At 34.6% G+C, this 23568-nt stretch overlaps 1 protein-coding gene and 2 pseudogenes across 1 annotated transcript; all 3 read right to left on the reverse strand.

Moving 5' to 3' along the window:
* Window positions 1–401: 401 nt before the first annotated feature.
* Window positions 402–7732, reverse strand: LOC123199226 (annotated as a pseudogene).
* Window positions 7733–14951: 7219 nt separating this feature from the next.
* On the reverse strand, window positions 14952–16296 carry LOC123198996 (disease resistance protein RPS6-like). The gene is made up of 3 exons (XM_044613797.1): window positions 16174–16296; window positions 15571–15942; window positions 14952–14989 (listed from the first exon to the last, which is right to left on the reverse strand). The coding sequence occupies exons 1-3, from the start codon at window positions 16294–16296 to the stop codon at window positions 14981–14983; spliced, it is 504 nt and encodes a 167-aa protein (XP_044469732.1). The 3' UTR covers window positions 14952–14980.
* Window positions 16297–19457: 3161 nt separating this feature from the next.
* LOC123198997 lies at window positions 19458–22512 on the reverse strand (annotated as a pseudogene).
* Window positions 22513–23568: the final 1056 nt, after the last annotated feature.

The following is a 23568-nucleotide window of genomic DNA, read 5'->3' on the forward strand; positions in this document are numbered from 1 at the left end:
TCTTATATATACTTATTTAAAGAATTTATGAATCTATAGATATCGAAATGAATTTACATACAAAGATGCAATTATTCTTCCACCAAATACAATGACTAAATCTTTATTAACATACATTGGTATTTCATAATCAAATATCTTTTCAAATTCCAAAAACACAAGATCTTGTACAATAAACAGTTTACTTGACAACAAATGGAGTACGAAGATTGTTGGCCTGTAAAAATTTACACAAGAACATTGCAACGATACCCCAAAAACATAAACCCTAAATATATGCTTTAAAAGTTGATAAAAATGAACATCATGCATCGAAAATTGGTTCACTCACAAACCTAACTTCGTCCAGGTAATAAGACTATTTATATTTACAATTTCTCAGGACATTTGTGGCCGCTTCAAAAATGTCAGCAATTTAAAGTATGCAGATTATGTTTGTAACAACAATGTCCAGAGTTAACTTTGATTGGGAAACGAAGTTCCAGCAATGATGATCTTCCGGAGAGATTAAGCTTGTTGATTTTTTCTGGTATAAGATTAGGCAGGCTTGCGAGGACAGGTGGCCCAAATTGAACTCTAAACTCTTAAGCATTGGAAGTACTCTCCTAGTGCAAGCAAGTCTCGAGCAGCATGGCAAGTTGTTAGGATACAGGACATCTGCTGTAATGTTTCTTGGCGAAGACGATCAACCTGTTCGGGCAAGCGCTTATAAAGTTGGTAAGATGTCAAGATGTTCCAAGTAAAACTAACATAGATCAGATCATACAAACCTGAAATTTAAAGAACCATGTTAAGCTAAGATCCATATTAGATTCTGTAACCACACTTAAGTTAGCAGAAAAGCGAAGCACTCAAGAAAAAAAAAACTACAGTTTTTCAGAGCATCACAAAAATGATATTTGATGCGAATCATGAATGCAAAAAAATAAAAATAAAAAATCACCAAAATAATGAATTCAATGCCAAGAAGATGTTTAAAATAGGTGTGATTTGTCTGGCATCTTGGGCTTGCAGAATTTTGGCCAGAATATTAACTCAGTCATCAGCTAGTTATTTTCCATGCAAGCAGCATAGTGCTTTAATAAACAGTTAGAAGTAGAAGAAAACTTCAATTTTGCAGAGGAATACAAATTCAACTCATTAGAAAGTTTCTCAATATAAATCAGATGTGCTGACAAAGAACTAAGTGATGGGTCAGAAAACGGGTTACAGGAAACTATTGAAAGTTAAGATCAGCAATACTTCAGAAGAATCCGGAATAAAGCCATACTTGATTGAGCAATGATGCAGAATCTTACCTGGTTCACAAAGCTGACTTGAGCTTCCAACTTCCAACTTCTCCGTTGCAGTAGGTATCCTTGGGATGTAACCTCCTTCTACCAGTTGACCGGCAGTGACAGTTGTTGTGCAGCGGAAATACAAAACACAACTTCTATGCTATTGAATATAATAAATAATTAAAGCAGAAAATAAAATGCAGAAAAATAACAGAAAGAGAACACAAGTATTTACGAGGTTCGGTAAATGTACCTACGTCCTCGGCGCCGCTGACTACTTTCACTATCTCCAAAGAATAGTTACAAAGGAAACATAAACTATTAGAGATCCCTAAATAATAGGATTCTCTCAATACAATTGTATCTGACTACAACTGTCTTAGGGATGATTTTGAACTAAAACCAAGACCTCTATTTATAGCCTTTGGTAAAATACAAAGAGATTAAATTAATAGATGTGGGACATAAAGAGCCACTAATTTCAACAATCTCCACCTTGGCGATTTAGTGAGTCCCACCAAATTTCCTTTATACGATCTTCTTCAGCGACGACTTCAAATGCGCCTTTCGGCGCAATTTAAGCTTGCAGGATGTTGATCAAGTTCAAACAATGATTGAACTTGATCGTTGTTACCACCTTGGTCATCATATCTATAGGATTCTCAGCAGTCTCAACATACAATAATAGATAAATGAAAAACCCATCTTGTAGCCTGCGAAAATATACACAATTATCATACTTGCTTCTTGTGTACCTATGCTCCATCATAAATTGATCAAATCGCTTGTACCACTGTCTTGGTGGCTGTTTCAGTCCATAAAGCGATCTCTTCAATTTGCAAACCCAATTATCTTTATCAGCAACCTTAAATCCTTCAGGCTGAGTCATGTAGATTTCCTCTTCCAAATTACCATGTAGAAATACAGTTTTCACATCAAGTTGAACTAGTTCAAGATTCAATTGTGCTACCAAGGCCAACAAAATTCTAATAGAGGAATGCTTTACAACTGGAGAAAATACCTCATCAATCCCTTCCTTTTGAGCATAGCCTCTTGCTACCAACCTTGCCTTGTAGCGAATATCTTCTTTGTTAGGAAATCCATCTTTTCTTGCATACACCCACTTGCACCCAATTGTCTTCTTGTTCTCTGGCAATTGAACTAACTGCCAAGTTTTATTCTTCTGAAGGGATTGTAATTCCTCATCCATGGTTTTCTTCCATTTTTCAGCTTCTAGACTTTTGACTGCTTCTTTATAAGTGGAAGGAATATCATCATCTACAATTGGAAGTGCATAGGCCACCATATCAGCAAATCGAGCAGGCTTACGTATTTCTCGTTTTGGCCCATGTGATGCAATTGATTCTTGTTGCTGTTGAGGTTCTTGGGTTGAAACCTCTTCATCTTCACTTTCCTCCTCTGCCACTAGAGTATCACTATCATTTTCAACAACTCTAACTGGGTTTGTTGTTATGATTGTCTCAAACTCCACCTGTTGTGGAATACACTCCTCCTGCTGTTGAGTATCATCGATCTTCTTTGTTACCTTCTTTAACATGGCAGATTCATTAAAGGTAACATCCCTACTGTGAATGATTTTCTTCAACTTTGGACACCAAAGACGATATCCTTTCACTCCAGAACTAATCCCCATAAAGATTGCTTTCTTAGCTCTTGGATCTAGTTTAGACTCCCTTGTATGATAATAGGCAGTCGAACCAAACACACGTAAGGAATCATAGTCATTAACAGGTTTTCCAGACCATACCTCAAGGGGTGATTTCCCTTCAATTGCAGTGGATGGTAAACGATTAATGAGATGACATGCATGTGTAACAGCCTCAGCCCAAAATGGTTTGCCCAACCCAGCATTGGACAACATACATCTAACCTTCTCCAGCAAGGTTCGATTCATGCATTCAGCCACCCCATTCTGTTGTGGTGTTCCTTTGACTGAGAAATGACGTACAATACCTTCAGTCTGACAAACTTCAAAAAACGGATCACTGGTATACTCACCACCATTATCAGTTCTTAGTCGTTTAATCTTTCTGCCAGTCTGAGTTTCAACCATATTTTTCCATTTCAGGAAAACACCTAATACGTCATTCTTCTTCTTTAAAGTGTACACCCATGTCCTTCTAGAAAAGTCATCAACAAAAGTAACAAAGTAGTGTCTACCTCTCAAAGAAGCTGTTTTAGTAGGTCCCCACACATCAGAGTGAACATAATCCAAAATACCTTCAGTATTATGAATTGCAGTACCAAATCTTACTTTTGTTTGTTTTCCCAAGACACAATGCTCACAAAAATCTAACTTGCAGGTCTTTGCTCCTTTCAATAAGCCTTGTTTCACCAAACTAAATAAGGCTTTTTCCCCTGCATGTCCCAAACGCATATGCCAAAGTCTGGTTGTTTCATCATCTACATCTTTTCCAGATACTATAGCTACTAATCCAAAAACTGTACCACCATTATAATAATACAAGTTATTTTTTCTTGTACCTTTCATCACTACAAGGGCACCAGAGATAACTTTCAAGCCTCCATCTTGTATTGACACCTTGAAGCCTTTGGATTCCAAAACTCCCAAAGAGATAAGATTTTTCTTCAACTGTGGTACATGTCGAACGTCTGTCAGAACTCTAGTTGACCCATCATTATTCTTCAAACGGATTGAACCTATCCCCTCAGTTTTGCAAGGACTATCATTGCCCATGAAAACAACTCCACCATTTAGTTTTTCATAACTAAAGAACCATTCCTTGTGTGGACACATATGATAAGTGCAACCTGAATCTAGAAGCCATTCATCATACTGAGATGTTGTTGGTAGACTTACTAAAGCAAAATCTGACTCATCTTCTTCAATTTCAGCTACACATGAAGCAACTTTGGTCTTCCCCTCATCTTTCCTTTGTAACTTCGGACAATCTTTCTTCCAATGCCCTTTCTCTCGACAGAAAGCACATTCATCTTTACTAGGTCTTTTCTGAGATCTACCCCTTCTTTCTTGCTTTTGACTTTGACTTCGTCCTCTTGCAATAAGGGCTTCAATAGTTGTCTCTCTATTCTCTTGTTGATCTTTCTTTCAAATTTCATTATTACTCAAAGCAGCACATACCTCATCGTAAGTCACTTTCTCTTTTCCATGAAGTAATGTAATACTTAGATGATCTAATTCTTCAGGTAGAGATCCTAGTAGAAGCATTGCTTTATCTTCATCTTTGAAAGTTTCATCCAGATTCAGTAAATCAGCTATCAACTGGTTAAAAGTATCAATATGATCACTTATACTTGTACCAGGTTTCAATTGAAGACGGAACAGTCTCTTCTTCAAATAAAGTCTATTCTCATTGCTCTTCTTCATATACTTGTTCTCTAATGTCTTCCACATTTTACTTGCAGACGTCTCTTTCATGAATGGATATTTCTGCTCTCTACAAAGACACGTACGAATTGTACCACAAGCTTGACGGTTGATCCTCACCCAGTCTTTGTCATCCATCTTCTCTGGTTTTTCCTCCTCCAGAGCTATATCAAGATTTTCTTGACACAGGGCGTCCATCACCTCACATTGCCATAAGCCAAAATTGTTTCGGCCATCAAATTTTTCCACATCAATTTTTGCGGTTGTCACAATTGTCTTTGTTGATGTCGATGCCATTTTCTACGTCCTCGGCGCCGCTGACTACTTTCACTATCTCCAAAGAATAGTTACAAAGGAAACATAAACTATTAGAGATCCCTAAATAATAGGATTCTTTCAATACAATTGTATCTGACTACAACTGTCTTAGGGATGATTTTGAACTAAAACCAAGGCCTCTATTTATAGGCTTTGGTAAAATACAAAGAGATTAAATTAATAGATGTGGGACATAAAGAGCCACTAATTTCAACAACAGTTTCAGCAAGAGTTGATTGCAATAACTTCATGCCTAGAGTCAGAGCATCTTCGGTCTGCTGCCATGACTGTCTTAGATTATTAACTTCCATATATTGTGAATCGGTCAAGGTGTCAAGATGAGGAATGACAACCTGTTATCAATGTCAGCCTATTAATCAGCGTTATTCTACCTTTGATGAAAGACTTAGAAAAGAATTCAATTAAGATGTGTGTGAAAGAGCAATATTGTGACACTCCTAAGCAAATCTCATATCGATAAAACACCAGAAATGTTTGGTATCTTTATGTGCATATAAAATTGATTAAATAGTCTGTGAGCTCCTAAACCGTTAAGACACATTTTGGATTACAAAACCCAAACCTATGGCTTCTCTTCTTATTATCCATAACCACCTTCAACGGAGCAAATTATTTCACTTATTAAATAAATTGAAACATGAATCACCTTGAGAAGCTCAGAAGGACGAAATCCTCCTATCCAAAAGGAACAACGTTCAGCTGTCGTCTTCCACATGTCAGACATTATATAAATCCGCTTTTGCAGAGGTACATTTCACGCGGAAAAGTTCAAAATAGTGGCTCAAGCCACCCTCCTCTGGTATGTGAAGCTCTATATCACTAATATGGGCCTGCAAAGCAGACCTCAGTTCACAAATTTGCCTTGTTTGCTCTTCAACCCATTGTCCATACTCCATCTCAAATGCTGCAATTCCAGCACAAACCTCGGTGAAGACTTTTTGTTTAATGCAAGAAAATGAAATGACAAAAAGTAGTATTCTATAAGCAACAGGAACTACTGGAAGTCAAATTTCAAAAAACAAATTCAGCACATCAGAGATTATATACATAGCTTCATAACATAGCATCATTTTTCATGGAGGTGTCAAGTTTGCGAAGTGCTGGACGCTTGTGCTTATAGATGGCTGGAATCTATTGCCAGGAACATTTTTGAGAAATTGATTTATGGACAGCAACGACTTCAGTGCGGATGAAGAGGTGATATAAATTTTCTTAAGTACTTGTTGCAAGCACTTGAAATGATATAGGAAACAAAACTATGAAAAACTCGCAGGAGTCATGCTTTGAAGGGATCACGATTAAACAATAAATAGCAGGAGCATAGCATGACTGGTGGTGGTAAGCTAGTAGTAACAAAATTTCACAAACTGTCTTAACATTATTTGCACACTCTTGGTTCCGAGATTCAGATACCGAAAAAATGCAATTAGAGTCATGCAATTCAGCAATACTTTGACAAACCTGGGTTTACAGGTCCAGAGAACCCCATCTGAGAACCTTCTATTCCACCACCTGAATAAAACCCTTGCAGTGTAGCATTCGCTGTACAAACATTTGAATGTAAATGAAAAATGATGGGAAAGGGTTTCTAGTGTCATAATACCGAGTAAGCAAGAAATAGAAATAGTAAATCTTCTCAATACTCACTCTAGCTCACTCAAGCTCCTGCTCCAACTGAACCAACTTTAATCTACTAGATTCTAGCTGTTGAACGCAGGTCTGTTAAAAAACACAAACTAAAAAATTCTAAAGCACTTGTTGCATGTTAAATCTGTTTCAAAGTAGGCCTCATCATACCTTTTTCTGCAACCGGCTTTTACGAGCAGCACCACGGTTTTGTTCAAGACGTCTTTGTATCTGCAGGAGTTTGTAACAAAAAAAAAGACTCACTTCATTTTGAAGGGAATATCATTTAATCTATTTAAAAACCATGTACAGAATTACCGACAACCTATGGGTAAAATTGATCGATTGAGAGACTGCAACAACCGAAAACACAAATATACAAGATCACAGAGCTATGACCAAAAGTCCCCGTGAACTAATGCACTAACTACCTTAATTGCATTAATACATGAACCATTTTACAAAAGTGTTATATATCAAAAGTTTCAGCCAACTAGGCAAACATAAAGCAACAATAATTTCAAAGAAACAAGGATCAAAGACTAAGAAGCCGAACAAGTGTTTGTGAGTCTGCTGAAAACAGAAGATGCAAATAAACATGTACAATAGCTAAAATGAACTAGAAAAATATGGCAGGGAAAAGAGGGGAAGATAACATGGAGGAGAAAAATAGTGTGTACCCTTCTAATTTTCAATGGAAATCTTTCATCCAACTAACAAATACATCCACCCAACACAAATAAAATTCATATAAAAAAGAACCAGAGGTAAACAAATGACCAGAAACACAATCGAACTTACCTTATCCAAAGGTTTACTTGCTTCTTGTTCATACTTGTTGGAAGGCAGGAATGTTCCACCTCCCTCCCTATCAGAAGAAGTAGAGTAAATGTCAATAGTTTGCATCTGAGTGTCTAGTTTTGTATCCACCTCCACGATCATAGGTGTTGATGTGTTTGGATTGCCATTACTTTTAAAGTTTTCCCGCCATCTGCCAATTTGATGGATGGGCTCATAAATTCCAAATCTACTTGGGGTGACAAATTGGGTGAATGGAGAGTTCATGCCCTTCGAACTTAAGATGGGATGCAGCTCCATTAGCTTTTGATATAAAAAAGCATGCAAGATAAAACCATAAAGACAAATAGGTGCAAAATTGATATAAATCATATCTGAGTTTGAGGTCTAAATTTGAACTGGAGCAAAATCAGCCTAGCGGGATATCAGATTGACTTGAGTTCCAAAGCATAACAGCCCGAGTCATGGAAACCTTTGAAACCTGCTCTACTTACACAGTAGCAACAGACTCTAATAGTTAAGTTCTGACTTAATTTGATTCAGATCTGAGAAGACTTCAATTTAACAATAAGCTGTATCTATTGTAAATGAAATCAACAGAAGATGAATTGTTTATAAGTGTGCAAAAGGAGAAAAGCAGATGCAGTAAGTAGCAATCTAAGCGATGAAAGTCAAATATCATAAGTTGAGAAAGAAAAAGGCTTTAATTTAAATGCAACAGCAACAAGAACAAGATACTGGTTTTCCATTTCTTGGTCTTCATACTTATGATTAGAATCAGGCAGTCACTAACATCTAAAATCAAAACAGAGGAATTCTAAGACTAATTTTCTTTCATGATAACTAACATGCACATCACCAGTTACTTCGAGTAACGACTGTATAACAGGTGCCTCTTCTTCCGTTAATGAGCATTGGACGCCTAACAGTAGGATAACAGGTTCCGTTTAACTACCTCCCAGAGCAAGCTTGAACCGGATACCAAATTAGATACAGTCTTCTCCTTACAATCTTTCATGCTTCACAGATAAATCATATATCAAACGCCAAAGGGAAATAACATCGAGAAAACCAAAGGCAACAAGTATATTCCTGAATAAGGTGACCATCTATCTAAAATTTCATATGATCTCAGAAAATTCTCCCACTGATCATGTTCCTTACAGCAATTTATATAGCACTTCAAACAGTCATTAAAAGAGCAACTTACAGTATTCAACTTCTGGTCTCTATCCACTGATCTTGCTTATCTTTTCAAATCATCATCTTTGACATACAAATAAAATCACTCCACATATTTGCTCAAAATATTACGATTTTATGTACAATAATTAAGTAACAATTAAACCTTCTCCAATAAGAGAGGATGTTTCACATCATTTTTTTCATCAAGTCAATTGTTAAATTCGACTTGAATTACTTAATGGTAATTTTTTAAAGACCTTATTCCCTTCTATTTTTATTTCTTGATAAAAAAAGTAAATGGCATTGTCGCTTCTATTTTTATTTCGTCCTATATTCCCTTCTTTTTCTAAACATCCAAGAGGGAAGGGAATGTTTGCATCTACATTCCCAACCCAATACACATACAAGTAAGAGTTCATCATCTCTTGACTATAGTAGCAGACCCAAAGATAAAATTTAGTGGGATCAACATTGAATAAAAACAAAATATAAAAGAGTCAATTAAGAAATAATAAAATCTAAGAAATTTCAAATAAAATTTTAAGAGATATATTGATATCCTCTCTCTATATATAAAAAAACACAAATGCTAACATAATGTGTGAAGTACATATAATAATAAATTTTAGTTCAAATCTAGGACCTTTTAAATGGTTTAAAAACTCACTATATCATAATTAAGTATCAAAAGAAACCGAATATAGTAAATATCTTAGAAAATCTTAAAGCCTAAACTATATGACACCACCATCTGATTACTGAAATGGATTAACACTTGATCCATTGCACCTTCTTTGTAGTATGCAAACTCTACGCTGCCATCATTGTGCATTCTCTCTCCCACGAAACTGCCACGAGAACCCAACTAGAAACCAGCACACTGAATAGCATCAGGGAACTACATACTGCAAAGCAGAAATACATAGCATAGACAGAAAGTTAGCAAGTAGTTCAGAAGTCAGCATTGTCGGAAATATAAATTGAGCTTACAAATGTGTAGATTGAAACCCATATTACATAAAACCAATTGGCTTGTGTTAAGGTCCAATCCACAACACTTATATACCACTCATTTTAGTTAAATTTATTAGATGTGGGACTCTTCTTTATTTTGAGTCTCCAACACCCCCGCTTAAGTGCAAGCACCTAGGCTGTTAAACCTGCCTCTCGGCTCAGCCGATTTTTGGCTGGGTGCGTTGACACTTATATCCAGGAACACTTAGGCTAAGTGTCAACGCACCCAGCCAAAAATCGGCTGAGCCGAGAGGCAGGTTTAACAACCTAGGTGCTTGCACTTAAGCGGGGGTGTTGGAGACTCAAAATAAAGAAGAGTCCCACATCTAATAAACTTAACTAAAATGAGTGGTATATAAGTGTTGTGGATTGAACTTTAACACAAGCCAATTGGTTTTGTGTAACATGGGTTTCAATCTTCACACTTGTAAACCCAATTTATATTTCTGACATGGTATCAGAGCATGAGCCAAACGGCGGGTTTAACAGCCTAAGTGTTCCTGGATATAAGTGTCAACGCACCCAGCCAAAAATCGACTGAGTCGAGAGACAGGTTTAACAGCCTAGGTGCTTGCACTTAAGCAGGGGTGTTGGAGACTCAAAATAAAGAAGAGTCCCACATCTAATAAACTTAACTAAAATGAGTGGTATATAAGTGTTGTGGATTGAACTTTAACACAAGCCAATTGGTTTTGTGTAACATGGGTTTCAATCTTCACACTTGTAAACCCAATTTATATTTCCAACATGGTATCAGAGCACGAGCCAAACGGCGGGTTTAACAGCCTAAGTGTTCCTGGATATAAGTGTCAACGCACCCAGCCAAAAATCGGCTGAGCCGAGAGGCAGGTTTAACAGCCTAGGTGTTTGCACTTAAGCGGGGGTGTTGGAGACTCAAAATAAAGAAGAGTCCCACATCTAATAAACTTAACTAAAATGAGTGGTATATAAGTGTTGTGGATTGGACCTTAAAATAAGCCAATTGGTTTTATGTAACATGGGTTTCATTCTTCACACTTGTAAGCCCAATTTATATTTTCGACAACAATTGGTTTTATGTAACATGGGTTTCAATCTTCACACTTGTAAGCCCAATTTATATTTTCGACATGGTATCAGAGCACGAGCCAAACGGCGGGTTTAACAGCCTAAGTGTTCCTGGATATAAGTGTCAACGCACCCAGCCAAAAATCGGCTGAGCCGAGAGGCAGGTTTAACAGCCTAGGTGCTTGCACTTAAGCGGGGGTGTTAGAGACTCAAAATAAAGAAGAGTCTCACATCTAATAAACTTAACTAAAATGAGTGGTATATAAGTGTTGTGGATTGGACCTTAACACAAGCCAATTGGTTTTATGTAACATGGGTTTCAATCTACACACTTGTAAGCCCAATTTATATTTCCGACAAGCATTAACTAAATGCATCAGCCATCGTTTTACCATATGAAAGAGGGACATGTGAACATAAAGGGAATCTTATCAACCGATTCTGACCTAATATGATGAGCTCATGGACTTTGTACTTACTTCAGATTTTTTGTAACAAGAGGATCCTCAGGTTTCAATGGTACAACATATTTGTCAATCGCATAAAATAGTCTGTAAAATACAATGAATATTTCCATCAATAATAATTATTTCTACATGTGACAAATTGAACAACAATAGATCATTTTTAGTAGATTATGAGTTGAGATCACTGTATAACCCTTTTTTTTTTTTTAAATAAAAAGATAAAAACCATAATCATGTGAAGTTCTTTAACAGGTGGAGTTATATACAAAATCTTGATAAACCAATTGAAACATACAAGACATCTTTGAAACAAAAGGAAAATAATTTAGAAATAACCATAGGCCACAATGAAAGGATGCCTTACGACAATGTTTAACATGTAAAACATAAAAAAAAAAAAATATATATATATATATATAATAATTATTATTTTAGATAGAGAGTTAAATGAACATGAGAAGTCGATGAAAAAAGTTGAAAGAAGATTTGCAAGTTAAAATTTGACTAAATAAATAAATTAAATTCATTGTTTGAGTCCACTTATCATGTAGTAGAAATGCCTAGGCATTGTCACATATTTTGAGGGCATAAATATGAGAAAGACATTTACTAGTTACCAGTATGTGTTGAGGCTATTAAAAACTATACAAAACAAGGCTTCATCATATATATATATATGTGTGTGTGTTTATATCTTTTTTGACATTTAATTTAATCCAACTTACAGTTCATAATATGTCCATCGCTTGTATATTTCTGAATGAGGAGACTGTTTGTCTAAAATTTCATATGATCTCGCCAAACCATCTATTTTGTCATGTTTCTAGCAACAATTTAGACAACACTTCAAACAGTTATTAACAGAGCAATTTATAGAATTCAATCTCATATCTCGTCCACTCTTGCATCTCTTCTCAAATTGTCATCTTTGGCATACAACAAAGTCACTTCACATTTTTTCACCGGGCTTTGAACCCTACCATTCTTAGTTGAATGATCAACGAAGAACCCAATGTCACTCTGGCTATTCAAATTAAGTCTGCGCAATTCTATGGATGCGGTAACATAATTAAAACTTATGAATACATGATCTGACTCAATAACTTTCTCAACTTCAAGAAACTCAGCCTTAAACATTATCGGTCCAACAAAATGGCCAAAGAAAATGCTCTCTCCATTAACAATCAATTGAAATCCAACATTAACAGTTCCAACTTGTTGATAATCTTGTAATGATACAACAACACACAAGGCAAAACCGATTAAGTTATCATTGACCCAACCTTCTGGACACTTTATAAAAGATTCATTACTTTTTAAATCAAACCACTATGGAATTTCACATCCAGTGTAACAAATGCGCACATCTAGCCGACGATATATAGAATCCTGCATGTACATCACTTCTTTAAGTTATTCTATTGCTTTGAGATGCACACACACATATATAACCCAATTTAATAATATATATTTTAATATTATGTCATATGAAATTCTATATTCATAAATTAGTAGTTCAAGTAAGATTTTAAAATAGAAAATATTTTGATTAAAGAATTATCAACTTTGTCTTAGACTAAGACTACGTAGTATTTCATTATATCAAATAAAAATAATTAAATATATTAATTACTTAGTTAACAATAGCAAATTTATATGTATAAGAATATTATACAATAAAAAACTTTATTTTAAATGTAATTGTATGATAAGATTTAAATTTAAGATATGATGAGAATAAAAAGTGAGTCAGCTAAGTAAGTTATGTTTAAAGGGACATGTTAAGGATAAAAGAAGTTATATTTAAGAGTATATTGAGAACAAAAGTGTGAAAACTACAAATTGGTGGATCTGTATATAATTGTGAAGAATATTGTGGTGTTAGAATAGTTTTCATAAATTGATGGACTTAAAACAAATAGCAGTTTTTGGCTAATAACATAAAACAATGAGTTTCAACCAAAACAAATCATTCCATAATAAAGGATAGAGAGTTATAAAACAAGTAGAAGTTTCACATAAGCTTTCAATTTTCCTTTCCTATTCTTGATTTTTTGTTTTTTATTTCATCAAAACTTACATTCTTCTTTCATCAAATTTGTTCAATGCTTGTTTGGATAGTTTAATTCAATATAATCTTTAATTAATCCTTAATTCAAAATCACTCTATCACAAAATGACAGATTATCTATATGTCTAATAGTATACTCAATATCAAGTATATATAGTTTCATTGTTTTGTAATTACCCTTACAAATACTTCTCCCTTAAAATTTTTATATACACAAGAAGCAAATTAATTTTTCTTGAGATTATATTAAATTAAACTGTCCACTGGTTTCATAACTCAATATCATTAGGTGTGTGTTGTCAGAAAATTTCCATCATGATGATGAAAATAAAACTAGTTAAGTTTAAGGGGAGATGTTCAGAATAAAGGTGAGTCAACTAATGAAGTAATGTTTAAGGGGAGATGCTGAAGATAAAGGGAATTATAAATTCCCTTTAAATTATTAAGTATATTATTATGAAATTTGAATTTAATTATTATACATTATATATAATAGTCCTACCTTGTCGTATTCAGTCTAATATAATTTTAAAGACTTAGTGCAATCCAATACAGTGCACCAAAAAATGCACCCAAAAAATCTCAAATAGGCAAGACACTATAAGGGTAGGGCTATTTGTTAAGTTTATATAAATTAAAATTTTAATCCACACGTCTTTCACTTTTAAAATGAAATATGTATACTCATATTTAAATTTTAAGTCTTTTGAATGGGATAATAAAAGTTATAAAGTTTGAAGATTCAAAATTTATAGAAAATGAATTGACATCATAAGAAAATTGAAAAAGAGAGCAAGATAGACTTACATGACGGTAGGGCTGGATACGAGCCGAGCCGAGCCCGAACAGGGCCCAGCTCATTTTCGGCTCATTTTCAGTGAGCCCAAGCTCGGGCTCAGGCTCGGGCTCACGCGAGCTCGCTAAACATATGTTCGTGTTCTGTTCGTTTCATAATTTTAGTGTTCGGGTTTGTGTGTTCGGGCTCGGGTTTGCTTTAAGCTCGTATTTCCAAGGAAAAACGATGTTGTTTCTTCTTTGAAATAAATGTTTTTTTATTTGAGTGCTCAGCTCGCTTAACCAATGTTCGTGTTCGGGCTCGTATTCGTTTTTGCTTAAAATTCAGGCTCGTGTTCGGGCTCGGGCTCGTTCAAGGCAAGCTCAGGTTCGGGCTCATTTGAGCAAAGCTCGTTTCGAGCCCGAACAGGCTTGCTTAGAATCCACCCCTACATGACGGCCATACCACACATTTGCGTTTCTCTCAATATTCAGGAGAGCATCTGTCCTATCTAATTTTAGTTTGAAACAATTGAGGAACCAAGCTGCCACATTAGAAGTCTGAATACCTAGGAATGAAGCTGGAAAACTTGATATTAATTCAAGGGATATGCAATTATTTGCTTCCATATGTCTTAACCGGCTTGGAAGCTCCGGTAAGTATTTAAGCTTCTGGCAATTGCGTAAATAAAGAATGTGCAGGTTAGAGAGGTCTTTGATGCTCTCTGGTAGTGTCTCCAAATTGTTTTGGTCAAGACATAAATAATTCAATGAGAGTAATTTGCCAATATTGTTGGCTAACACTTCGATGCAACAATCAACCAAGCTTAGCATTGCCAGTTTTTGGAAGACAGAAAAATTGATGAGTGGGGTTCTTGATCGCTTTGGCATCTTACATCTTGTCAAAGATAATGTCTTCAAGTTGATCAAACTTGTTATAAATGTTGGTATTTCTTCAAAAGAAATTTCTTTCAGTTCTAGTACCTCCAGAGTTTGTAAATTTCCCATGTCATTAGGCAATCTATCAAGTTTGGAACAACCTGTGAGATAAAAAAATTGAAGAAATTTTAACTCACAGATACTCTCCGGTAACCTTTCAAGCCTTAAACATTTTCTAAGACTCAATATCTTTAGTCTAAATAGATGTTCTATTGATAGCAATTCTTTTATTGCAGTTCCATCTAGATACAACTCTTCAACTGTACAAAGGAGATATGGAACTGTTTTGAGATTTGAGCAATAGGAGAGATTAACTTTTCTAACAGACTGCCAATCAAAACTAATTGAAAGATTATCAAAGCTTTTGCATCCTTGTAGATTCAAGATAACAAGTTTATGGAGATTAAGGATGGATGAGAGACTCTCAAGCAAATTTGTACAATCTTTCAAAATCAAACTCTCAAGATTTGGGATAAGTGAAAAATCCAGCATTTTGTATAGATGCTTAGAGTGTCTAAGGTTAATATGTTTCAAATTAATAAGAACCTGTCCAAAAAAGAAAAAAACTAAAATCAAATGACATAAAGCTAGAAACATAACTAACTTTCAACAAATTACAATTTAAAGCATACAAAAAAAAGCAATATAAAAGTTAACAAATACCTGGTTACCAGTCCAGAGTTTTTTAACTTTGCTATTAGGCATGTAAAGTGCAACAAGGTTCTTTGGATTAAAATTTGATGGCAATGATTTGGCAGGATATCCATGAAAGCAAAAGTGCCTTATCGCATAGAAATCGAACTTAAGTTTCTTAAAACCATGCAACTTCTTTCCATCATTGGAGTTTTTTCTTTTCAAGCATCTTAAGTTGTGGCGCAATGCAGAGGAATCAGAGTTAGACACCTTCATTCCATGTTCAGACCCATAAAATTTCAGGAATCTTAGGTTTTGCATGTTGTTGAAAGCTTTAGGATTTAAATGCAACTCTTCTACTTTAGACATATCCAAGCATATGCTTCGAATTGCTCTAGTTCCCTAGTAATCACAAGCATATTGGTAAAAAGTCAATTTGAAATTGCTTAATTACATAAATTCTTAAGTGATTTACTTTCAAATATATTTCTTTTCAGAATATGTAAAAATATAATAATAATAGATGTGTCATTACTGCCCTATACCAAATAATTTAATAATATTCTGCTACATAATATTTTATTATATTTTACATGTAAAATAGAAATAAAAAACAAGTGTTTTGGCTCTTACCATATTATACTTCAATACTGAAACGATTTCATCGTGATTCCACAACCGACTACGTTTACCAGGATCATCAATTGATTCTTGTTGAACATTTTCTTTACCCATTTCTTCAAGTAAATCATGCATTGTTATAGTGTCAGATGATATAGTTATGAGACACCTTTCAATGAGAAGATGTATAGAAATATGAGAGTCGAAGTCACGCGTATTCAAAATTGCTTCTATGAGATCTCTTTTATATCCTTTAAAGAAACATGCATCTCATGTATAGAAATATGAGGGTTTCCTTTAAAGGCATGTAGGGCAAAAAGTTGAAGAGCATTATGAGAAGATAACCCCTTCATCTCATGAATGTGATCCACTTTACAATTTGTTAGCACATGTTTATCCCTTGTCGTTATGATGATTCAACTTTTTGAATCCAAGTTGTCAAAAACTCCCATTAACATTCTATTTGTTCTAATTTCGTTATGTCATCAAACACAATGAAAACTTTTTTTCTGCTAATGAGGCTTTTTCTTGTGAACGTGAATTTATGATTGGGATGTTTATCCCCTAGAACTGTAGAACTCAGTTTTTGGTATAAGTAATTTAATCCCCCACTTTTCTTTGATTCTTCTCTAATATTCAGAATGAAGTAAGAAGCTTCAAATTGGTTAGAGATTTTTTCAAATATAGCACTAGTAAGAGTAGTTTTTCCTATGCCCCCGATGCCCCAAATTCCTAACTTACAAACACCCTTTGAATGTAATAAATTTTTAATATCTTCAATTGATGACTCTAGTCCAATTAGGTTCTTGGTAAGAATAACTGAGAAGTTGTAATCCAGTTTACTTCATATATCATTGACAATATCCTTTACCAATGTTGTTTCATTCCTAAAAATAAAAAAATAAATAATTAAATAATATGATACAAAAATTAAATGACTGAAAACCAATTAAAGAAATATAACATAATTTTAATTCTTTTCAGTTTCTTTTGACTGTTCATTGAATAAAAATTTTTAAAATATGAGATTGGCATAATGAAGAACTGCGTCATGACATGAACTCAAGTTCATTTCTTAGTGGCACAAAATTTTAGATTCAAATATAATTTGATCATCACTTTCCATATCCTAAAAACTTGTAAAACTTATCAAAGCTAAAATTCAATTCAATTCAATTCAATTCTCGGAAAAAATGAAGTAATCAGTAAGTACGTAATTGAAAAGCTGTGACTTAAAAAACCGAGAGTGGCAGTCTTGTAATTAGGAGAATAAGTTGGGGCAGAGTTTGGTCTTTAGATAATAATCAGGGGTAGTTTAGTCATTCCATGGCTAAGTTGTTATGTAATGGGTATAAACCATTAATTGGTTTATTAAAATAGAAAAGACAGAAGAAAGGCATGCGTTGATTTAAAAAAAAGAAAAGAAAATCGCAGGAAGCTTTAGGCTTGAATTTCTCTCTGGCTCTTTATATTCTCTGTGCTAGGGTTTCCAATCCTAAGAGAAATTTGCTTGTTTCTCTACCGATTTGGCCTTCTCATCGTCGAGTCAGCATCGTGCTTGCTTTGATTCTCTGTTTCGAGTGCAGTTGAGGTCTGTTTGGTTGAGTTGAAGCAAGTCAAGTTCTGTAAGTGTACTCTTTCGATTCATAATGAATTTTGTTAGAGAATTCCTCTGCCTTGGATGTAGGGTTCTAATCTTTGAATCCAAACCGAGTATATTACTGTTTTGATTCATTGTGCATTGTTTTTATTATACTATTCTTGTGTGATTCTTAGGTGATAAATAAGCTGGATCTTGCATTATATTCAAACTGGGTAACTATAAAACATCAATAATATTCAATGATATATCATATTTAGATAGTAAAACTGACACTTCGTATTAATGGATAGTGTTTGTGTTAAGTCTTGTTGTGTTTTTGGGCCAGAAGACACACAAGAAGAGCCCAACCCAAATTAGCATGGTATAAAATATATTGTCAAACTTCCGATTGATTATTATTTTGACCATCTGAATCGGTCTCCCGTAAATCTGGAAAAGATAATAAAAATAGAAACAATAAAACTATGTGTACCCACTTTGGGTACATAAATATATACACATTCATATATGTCATCATGTGATTGAATGATTTTGAATTAAGAATAAAACAATAACCAATCATATGATGACACATATGAGTGTGTATACATTTGTGTATCCAAAGTGGGTACACATAGTATTGCTCAGAAACAAATCGTTCCCCATTTACATGGTAACCTAACTATCTCCTCTTCATCCCAATCGTCACAATTACTCTCCGTTTCTGGCATCTCAACTCCTCACTGCCTTTGCCATCTTAACTCCTCACACTCTCCAACATCTAACTCCTAACTGTCTCCAGTGTCTTGAAGTCTTGACGAACTCCTCTTCGACTCATTAGTTCTTTAATGATATATTTGGCTTGATCAATGCATCAACAACATGAACTCCCCTCCTTTCTGGTGTCTCAAAATCTCGGCAAAGTCTAAAACAACTGTCTTTATTAGTGTAACTAATTTGGTGCACTATTCTTCATATTTGATTTAGAATCTAAGTAATATCTGGATAAGTAAAGAGAAATTCTTTAAAACAGTCTTGTTCTTAGGTTTGTATGCATATACATATACATACATACATACATACATATATATATATATATTTAAAATAAAGCTTAAAATATTTTATTTTAATAAATTGGTATTTATAAGAAAAAAGACTTTATATTTTTAATATATAGAAAATTTTCACATTTCTGTTCCTATTTTTTTAAGAAAACATGCTTCTCCATTTGCGCTTTTGTTTGTACTACATGGGTTAAAGTTGAAACTCCACCTTTCCTCTCTTTTTTTTCTGACGAGTAAAACTCCACCTTTCTTCTTTCAAGCGCATCCACCTTATTTTAACAGTGCAACCTCCATTGATCCTTCAAAACACAAAAAATATTTTTATGTGATTAATTAATAAGTTAAATATGCTTCATTTATGTTTAGTGCACATTTGACACAGCAGAAGAAGGAGCAACAACCTATAATAAGGGTTAGACACATTTTCGCATGTCTTTCTTGCTTTCCACAACCCATTCACTATATGCACATGACCCCAGTTTTGTACTCTCATCCATTTCATTTCTTTTCAGCTTTAAACCAACCTTTGTTATGGAGATTTCAGGTACATACTTTACTGCTCAACAAAGTAAGCACTTAACCAATGAGTTACATTATTGAGAAGAAGATCATCACCAAATCAAAAGCTTGTTGATTTTTCTGGTATAAGATTAGGCAGGCTCGCAATGACAAGTGGCCCAAATTGAACTCAAAACTCTTAAGGCATTGGAAGTACTCTCCTAGTGCAAGCAAGCCTCTAGCTGCCTGGCAAGTTGTTAGGATAGCAGACATCAGCTGTAATGTTTCTTGGCAAAGATGATCAACCTGTTCGGGCAAGAGCTTATAAAGTTGGTAAGATATCAAGATCTTCCAAGTAAAAACTAACATAGATCAGATCATACAAACGTGAAATTTAAAGAACCATGTTAAGCTAAGATCCAAATTAGACTCTGTAACCACACTTAAGTTAGCAGAGAAGCCAAGCGCTCAAGGAAAAATCAACTACGGTTTTTTAGAGCATAACAAAAATGATATTTGCTGCGAATCATGAATGCAAAAAAAAGAAAAATCACCAAAATGATAAATTCAATGCAGAATTTCGGCCAGAATAATAACTCAAGCATCAGCTAGTTATTTTCCATACAAGCTGCATAGTGCTTTAATAAACAGTTAAAAGTAGAAGAAAACTTCCATTTTGCAGATGGATGCAAATTCAACTAATTAGAAAGTTTCTCAATATAAATCAGATGTACTGATAAAGAACTAATTGATGCGTCAGAAAACGGATTACAGAAAGCTATTGAAAGTTAAGATCAGCTATACTTTGGAAGAATCCAAAATAAAGCCCTACTTGATCAGGCAATGATGCGGACTCTTACCTGGTTCACAAAGCTGATTAGAGCTTCCAACTTCTCCATTGCAGTAGGTATACTTGGGATGTAACCCCCTCCTACCAGTCGACCAGCAGCCACAGTTTCAGCAAGAGTCGACTGCAATTTCTCCATGCCTTGAGTCAGAGCATCTTCCGCTTGCTGACATGACTCTCTTAGATTATTAACTTCCATATTTTGTGACTCGGTCAATGTGCCAAGATGAGGATTGAGAACCTATTATCAATGTCAACTTATGAATCAGTGTTATTCTACCTGTGGTGAAAAACCTTAGATAACAATTCAATTAAGGAGAATGTGAGCAAGCAATATTTACGCGTGTCTAGAACTATGGTTTCTCCTTTTGTTATCCATAACTGCCTTCAATGGAGCAAATTATTTCCCTTTATTGAATAAATTGAAATGTGAATCACCTTAAGAAGCTCAGAAGGGCGAAATCCTCCTATCCAAAAGAGAAAACGTTCAGCGGCAGTCTTCCACATGCCAGATGTTATTTAGAAAACATCGGCTTTTGCAACAGTAGAAGTGACTCAGTCAAAGTTCAAAATGGTAGCTCAAACCACCCTCCACTAGTATGTGAAGCTCTATCTCCAATATGGGCCTGCAAAGCAGACCTCAGTTCACATTTGCCTAGTTTGCTCTTCAACCCAGTGTCCATGCTCTATCTCAAATGCAGCAATTCCTGCACAAATCTCGGTGAGGACTTTTTGTTGAATGCAAGAAGATGAAATGACAAAAAGTAGTGGTTTGTAAGCAACAGGAACTACAGGAAATCAAATCTCAAAGGGCAGATTCAGCACATCAGAGATCATTTACATAACTTCATAACACAACATCATTTTTTATGGAGGTGTGAAGTTTGCAAAGCCTTGGAAACCTGCGATTGTGGATGGCTGGAACCTATTGCCAGGAACGTTTTGAGAGATTGATTTATAGACACCTTCGAAAGGACTTCAGTGAGAACCTTCTACTCCACTGCCTATATACAAACCCTGCATGTAGCATACATTGCTTCAAATATTTTAATATAAACAGGAAATAGGTGGGAAAGGGTTTCTAGTGTCGTAATACCAATTGACTATAAGCAAGAAATAGAAATAGTAAATCTTTTTTATACCTATTGTCTAGGTTGCTCAGTCTCCCGCAAACTGAACCAACTTTAATCTACTAGATTCTAGACGTCTTTCTATCTGCAAAAGTTTGTAACAAAAAAACAAAAAGAACAAAGACTCACTTCATGTTGAAGGGAATATCATTTGATCAATTTAAAAAACCATATACAAAATTAGTGACAACGTATGGGTAAAATTGGTCCATTGTGAGACTGCAAGTATTGAATACACAGAAGTCAAAGGTAGTGCATAGTACATTAAGTTATTTATGTGCCAATTCTTGGCTTTTTGCAGATATAGACTGTTTGAGTAATTTCTATCTTCGGGATGGAGAAAATGATCAATTTGAAAATAGTTATTATTCTAGAAAGCCAGAGAAAACAAAAGAATAGTACATGCTAACATTAGCAAAATACAAAAATACCAGATCATAGAACTATGACCAAAAATCCTCATGAACTAATACACAAACCACCTTAATTGCCTTAATACATGAACCATTTTACAGAAGTGTTATATTTCCAAAGTTTCAGCCAACTAGGCAAACATAAAGCAACAATAATTTCAATGAAACAAGCATCAAGAACTAAGAAGCAAAACAAGAGTTTGTGAGTCTGCTGAAAACAGAAGATGCAAATAAACATGTACAATAGCTAACCTGAACTAGAAAAATACAGCAGGGAAAAGAGGGAAAGATAACATGGAGGAGAAACACAGTGTGTACCCTTTTAATTTTCAATAGAAATCTTTCATCCAACTAACAAATAAATCCACCCAATACAAATAAAATTCATATAAATAAGAATCAGAGGTAAACAAATGACCAGAAACACAATCGAACTTTACCTTATCCAAATGTTTGCTTGCTTCTTGTTCATACTTGTTAGAAGGCGGGAATGTTCCATGTGAAGTATCCTCTGACCAAAAAGTTGAACAAAAGAATTATTTAGATTGGGGGTGCAAATACTGTGTCCTCTACCATCAGAAGAAATGTCAATAGTTTGCACCTGAGTATCTAATTTAGTATCTAGTTTTGTATCTACCTCCATGATCATACGTGTTGATGTATTTGGATTGCCATTGCTTTTCAACGTTTTCCCCCATGTGTCACGCTGATGAATGGGCTCATAAATTCCAAATCTACTTGGGTGACAAACTGGGTGGACAGAGAGTTCATGCCCTTCAAACTTATGATGGGATGCAGCTCCATTAGCTTTAGACATAAACACACATACAACATATAAGACAAAAAGATTCAAAATTGATATAAAGGGAATCGGAGTTTGAGGTCTAAATTTAAACTAAAACAAAATCAGTCTAACAGGATATCTAATTGACTGAGTTCCAGTGCAGAACAACCTAAGTCATGGAAACCTCAGAAACTTGCTCTACTTACACAAAAGCAAGAGAGTCTAATAGTTAATATCTGACATAATTTGATACAGATCTGAGATGACTTCAATTAACAATAAGCCTTATCTCTTGCAGATGAAATCAACAGAAGACAAATTGTTTATAAGGATGCAATAGGACAAAAGCAGATGAAGGACACAAATCTAGCGATGAAAGTTAAATATTTTAATGCAAACCACAATCTATAATACACACTTAACCAAAGGAGTTGGATGCTCAAATAGAGAAAAGAAAAAGGCTTTAATTTAAATGCAAAAGCAACAAGAACAAGAAATTGGTTTTCCATGTCTTGGTCCTCATGTTCATGATTAGAAGCAAGCAGCCACTAACATCTAAAATCAAAACAGAGGAATTCTAAGACTAATTTTATTTCATGCCATTAACAAATTGATTCACGAAAGCTCATATTTGTTTGATATAAATTCAAATATAATCAGAAGTTCACTCTGATAGGTAATCAATCTGACTTAAAGAATTTATCAAGAATCCAACACTAGTATTAAGCACTCTAACAGGCACAAGCATTCCGATCTCCATAATCATGAAAGTAGCTTACATTTCAACCAAGAAGAACAAAACATCGGAAGAACAAGAAGAAAGTATTTGAATATTTTACATACCCAATTTTCACTGAATACTTTAATGATAAAATAGCAGGAATACATCAATTTACATTGCAGAGAACATGCTCAATACACTGGAAGACACGGAAAAACAACAGATCTACACCATCAATTATCAACAAATTACAAAACTTCAACATTCATGACATGTAACCCCCCTCTCTATTAACATACTCCTACATAAAATAAATAACTAGAGGCGTGCCTGTTTAAAATTTCCTATGCATCACATTAAAACCAAGC

The sequence above is a fragment of the Mangifera indica genome, chromosome 16, assembly GCF_011075055.1.
Source record: "Mangifera indica cultivar Alphonso chromosome 16, CATAS_Mindica_2.1, whole genome shotgun sequence".
Classification (NCBI taxonomy): domain Eukaryota; kingdom Viridiplantae; phylum Streptophyta; class Magnoliopsida; order Sapindales; family Anacardiaceae; genus Mangifera; species Mangifera indica.